Source organism: Apis dorsata, unplaced genomic scaffold (assembly GCF_000469605.1).
Source record: "Apis dorsata unplaced genomic scaffold, Apis dorsata 1.3 scaffold_41, whole genome shotgun sequence".
Taxonomy (NCBI): domain Eukaryota; kingdom Metazoa; phylum Arthropoda; class Insecta; order Hymenoptera; family Apidae; genus Apis; species Apis dorsata.
In genome coordinates, this window is record NW_006263343.1 from 469,690 (window position 1) to 473,719 (window position 4,030).

The 4,030-nt window shown below is 33.5% G+C and overlaps 2 protein-coding genes across 5 annotated transcripts in view; one reads left to right on the forward strand and one right to left on the reverse strand.

Annotated features, from left to right (window-relative positions):
* The window catches only part of LOC102670698 (midasin), a 115,876-nt gene that overhangs the window by 21,177 nt on the left and 90,669 nt on the right, over nucleotides 1-4,030 (forward strand). The gene's annotated exons all lie outside the window — the stretch shown is intronic.
* Nucleotides 1-4,030, reverse strand: part of LOC102680688 — a 56,083-nt gene that overhangs the window by 7,556 nt on the left and 44,497 nt on the right. For all 4 annotated transcript variants that reach the window (XM_006608667.2, XM_006608665.2, XM_006608668.2 and 1 more), the window contains exon 4: nucleotides 98-352. In XM_006608667.2, the coding sequence (XP_006608730.1) occupies nucleotides 98-352 (255 nt within the window). The remainder of the gene's footprint in view (nucleotides 1-97; nucleotides 353-4,030) is intronic.

Below are 4,030 nucleotides of genomic sequence, written 5' to 3' on the forward strand. Positions count from 1 at the left end.
TGCAGCTTGACGATGATGCATGCGATCCGCGATTTGCGATGAGAAGTCAAAAGCTTGCCAACTGGTGGGGGGAGGGGAGGGGAGGGGGAATACGTACCGCTTCGACGTTCGCCTTGGTCAAATCTTTGTGCAGTTTCCTGAGATGGATGAGAGTGAGGGCGACGCAGATCATGTTGATGGCGATCCAAAGGACGTTTAGTATGTAATGGCGGAACGGGCCGTGCACAAGAGGGCAGCTCGGCGCGTTGTGACCCGATTCAGTGTTCGCGGCAAGTGCGCCGCTCAGAAACGTTGGGCCCAGGTTGATCGTGATGCTCGCGAACCATATCATGAACGTGCCGAAAAGAACGCACTGGAAAATGATGGGGAGGGGGGAGAGAGGGGGGGATAGGTGGTTATTTGTCGTGTCGACGATATTGCTGTTATTTGTTACGGGGCAAAGATAGTACACGAGATAGTAGGTGTTTTTAGGGGGAAGGGGGACGTCTATCTGAAAATACAAAACGCGATAAATCCGGGAATATATTTTGTGTATATATGTATATATATATTTCCCCTTCCCTTCCCCCAAAAGTTGCATCGAAAGTTGGGGAAAAATAGGTCGGTTATCGCGTTCCGCCATCTTGATGCAAAGATTGCACGTGTCGCGAATTTCCAACTCCTTTTTCCTTCATAACCTCTTCAAGTGGCGATGCATTTCGAAGTAAAAGCTTTCTTAAGGTTTCGCTTACAGCGAGCGTTCAAGAGGCACGCGAATGGTTTATTTTTAACCTTGAGAATAGAATATAACTATTTGTTGTTACTTCAAGCGAACGTGTCGGGTTACACGTTTTTACGCGTATTAGTTTTTTTCGATCGTGTCAGAGATAAGAATGGGCAGAGGCTTGCAGAAATACATTTTATTTATCTCTATTTTAGTATATCGTGGTAAGAATATGGAAGAGAATTATAGAGAAGCAAAAATTATGTCAAATTTATGTGAATTTATTTATCTCGATGTAGATATTTTTGTATGCCAATTTTTCAGTCATGTCGGTTCATAAGAAGAGCTTTCAGAAATCGAGATGTAATTTTAGAGGAAAGTATATCAAATTTACTTATTTTTGAATTTAATTTTTCAACTTTTCGATCATGTCAATGAGATTCTTACTGATATCTGATAAAACAAAAAATAAAAATAGGAAGAAAATATAATGGAAGTATCTTAAAAAAAGTATATCAAATCTATTCATTGAATTTCACGAATTTATTTATCTCTTAATGTAGATATATACATATATCAATTTTTCGGTCATGTCGGTTCGGCGGTGGGATTAGGTTGAGAGAGATTCTCGCGATATCTGATAAAACGGAAGCGAGAATAGGAAGAGGGTTGTAGAGAATATAATGGGAGCATGACACGGATTGTTGGAACGAATTCATCAGTTGGATGATTGCGGTGTAAACTGTCCGCAACGGAATGCGCCCGCGTCTGGATTAATCGTGTCGCGTCCCGTTTATTCGCCCCCTGTCTTTTAACGACGCCATCGCGCCTCGATTAACCCCTCCGCCGCGCCACCGCGCGGCCGTCCGTCCAATCACACTTTTAATCATTCGAATATCCGCGCTCTATCGATTATCGATCGTGGATCGTTATCGTTATCGTTATCGCGATCGTTTTGTCTTGCCAGATTCTCGCTCGTTCGAATATAATTACGAACATCCGTTATGCAATCCGATTTTAAAGGTGATGGATCGAAGAGAGAAAATTTTAAACGGTTAATGTTGTTGATGAGTAATGTTAATAATAATGTAAATTAAGTTTATCCAATGATTTATTATTATTCGAATAATTGGGTGGATAAAACGAGGTTTAAGAATAAATTAATTTATATATAACGTTATTCGAGCATTTTAAATGAAATTATCGCTTAAAGTGATTTTAATTAAAAAGTTATCTTTCTCAGAGGGTTCTTCTGAATTTTCAAGGAATTGTTTCAGGCATTACTGGTAAAATTTCTATCATGGTAAAATATTGATCTTCTTAAAAGATCTGTTCGTTATGTGTCCCATCAATGATTTACGAAAATCTGTTAGAATGTAAAATGTTAAAGAAATGTTAGAGAAATTAAATATCAGGATTATGAACGTTGGACGATGGTTAATTTCTCTTCTCTAAAATTTTCAAAACGGAAAAACTGAAGAAGAGATGTTATTTTGTAAAATTAGACAGATAATTAAATGGGCATTCTGGTTAAAAAAATATTATAACTTAAAAAGTTAAAAAGCTCCTTGGAAGATTTTTACTAAACCCTAATGATGAAAATTTATATACAAGTTAATAATCATAATGATAGACAGATAATGGAAATTTAAGGGGCCTTCTGGTCCAGTTAAAAAAATATTATAAAAAATTAAAAAAAAAAATTAAAAATTAATTACTAAAATTTGGAAGATTTTCACTAAATCCTAATGATGAAAATTCATATAGAAGTTAATAATCATAATGATAGACAGATAATGAAAATTGAAGGATCCAGTTAAAAAAATATTATAGCTTAAAAAATTAAAAATTCACTATTAAAACTTGGAAAATTTTTATTAAACTCTAATAATGAAAATTTATATAACAAATTAATAATCACAATGATAGATAGATAATGGAAATTGAAGGGGCCTTCTGATCCACTTAAAAAAATATTATAATTTAAAAAGTTAAAAATTCTAATGATAATTACTAAAACTTGCAAGATTTTTACTAAATTCTAATAATGAAATTATACAAATTAATAATCATAATAATGATAGATAGATAATGAAAATTGAAGGGTCCAGTTAAAAAAATATTATAACTTAAAAAGTTAAGAAATCCATCACTAAAACTTGGAAAATTTTCACTAAACCCTAATAATGAAAATTCATATAAAAATTAATAATCAACAATGATAATATGATATTTCTAATATTAATTAACAATAATAAAGAACGAGAAATATTTACAAAAAAAAAAAAAAAAAAGAAATCGTCGTGAAAAGATATTTATCAATTATTAAAAAACAAAAAAAAAAGAAAAAGAAAGCTCAAAACTTGACACACTGTTTGCCAATAAATAAAACCAATTCCTAAGATTCCCAAAGTTTTTAAATTTTTCTGCGAGAGGCCGTAACTTCCACGATCCATAAATAATTTTCGAGCGTCACTTCGCCTCTCTCTCTCTCTCTGTAGGTCTAGACGCCCATTCGTACGTGAAGAGGCGTGTTTTACAGTTTCCCACGCTATATTCGTTAAATCGATTTGAAACTCGAACCCGCCTCAAAGGCACTCGGTCGTCACTTAAGTCGTCTCTGATCGAGTTAAACGAGACCGGGGCCGACTGAAAATGCATCCGGGGAAACGTGCTTCTTACGAACATTTCCCGGAATTCGATTTGCGGGGAAAGAAGAGGGGGAGGGGGGAAGAGAAAAAAGGCTCTTTATTCTCGAACTTGTAAATTAGCTCGTCGAAATTGGAACAAAATTGGTTGCCCCTGTTTTTCCAATTTTATTTTCGAGTCGAATTTTCCTTTATTCTGTATTCATTGTTGTGGTCCACTGTTGTTGAGATAATTCATCATTCGCAGAAACAACGTTTCTTTTCTTTTTTTCAATTTTCAATTGCGAGAATAATTTTTCTTATCGATGGACTTGATCGTAGAATTTTAATGTTTCGTTGTTTTATAAAATGTAATAATAATAATAACAAGTTGTTTTTATTCTTGGATTTAATCAAAGATTACGAAATTATCGGAATAATTGGTATTGATTGATGGATTTAAGTGAAAGTTTTTTTTTAACGAACATTCATCATTTCGTTTTCATTGATGAAAAGTTGATCGAAAAATGGCGAACGAATTTGGGAAAGAATTTTTTTTAAATCGTTTATTTCATAACAATATATTATTAAAATAATGAATAAATATTTTAATCAAAAAATTAATCCAATTATTAATACAATTTCTCTAACTAAATTTATTGAAACTGGAGATCCTATATTTGATGAACATATTATAAAT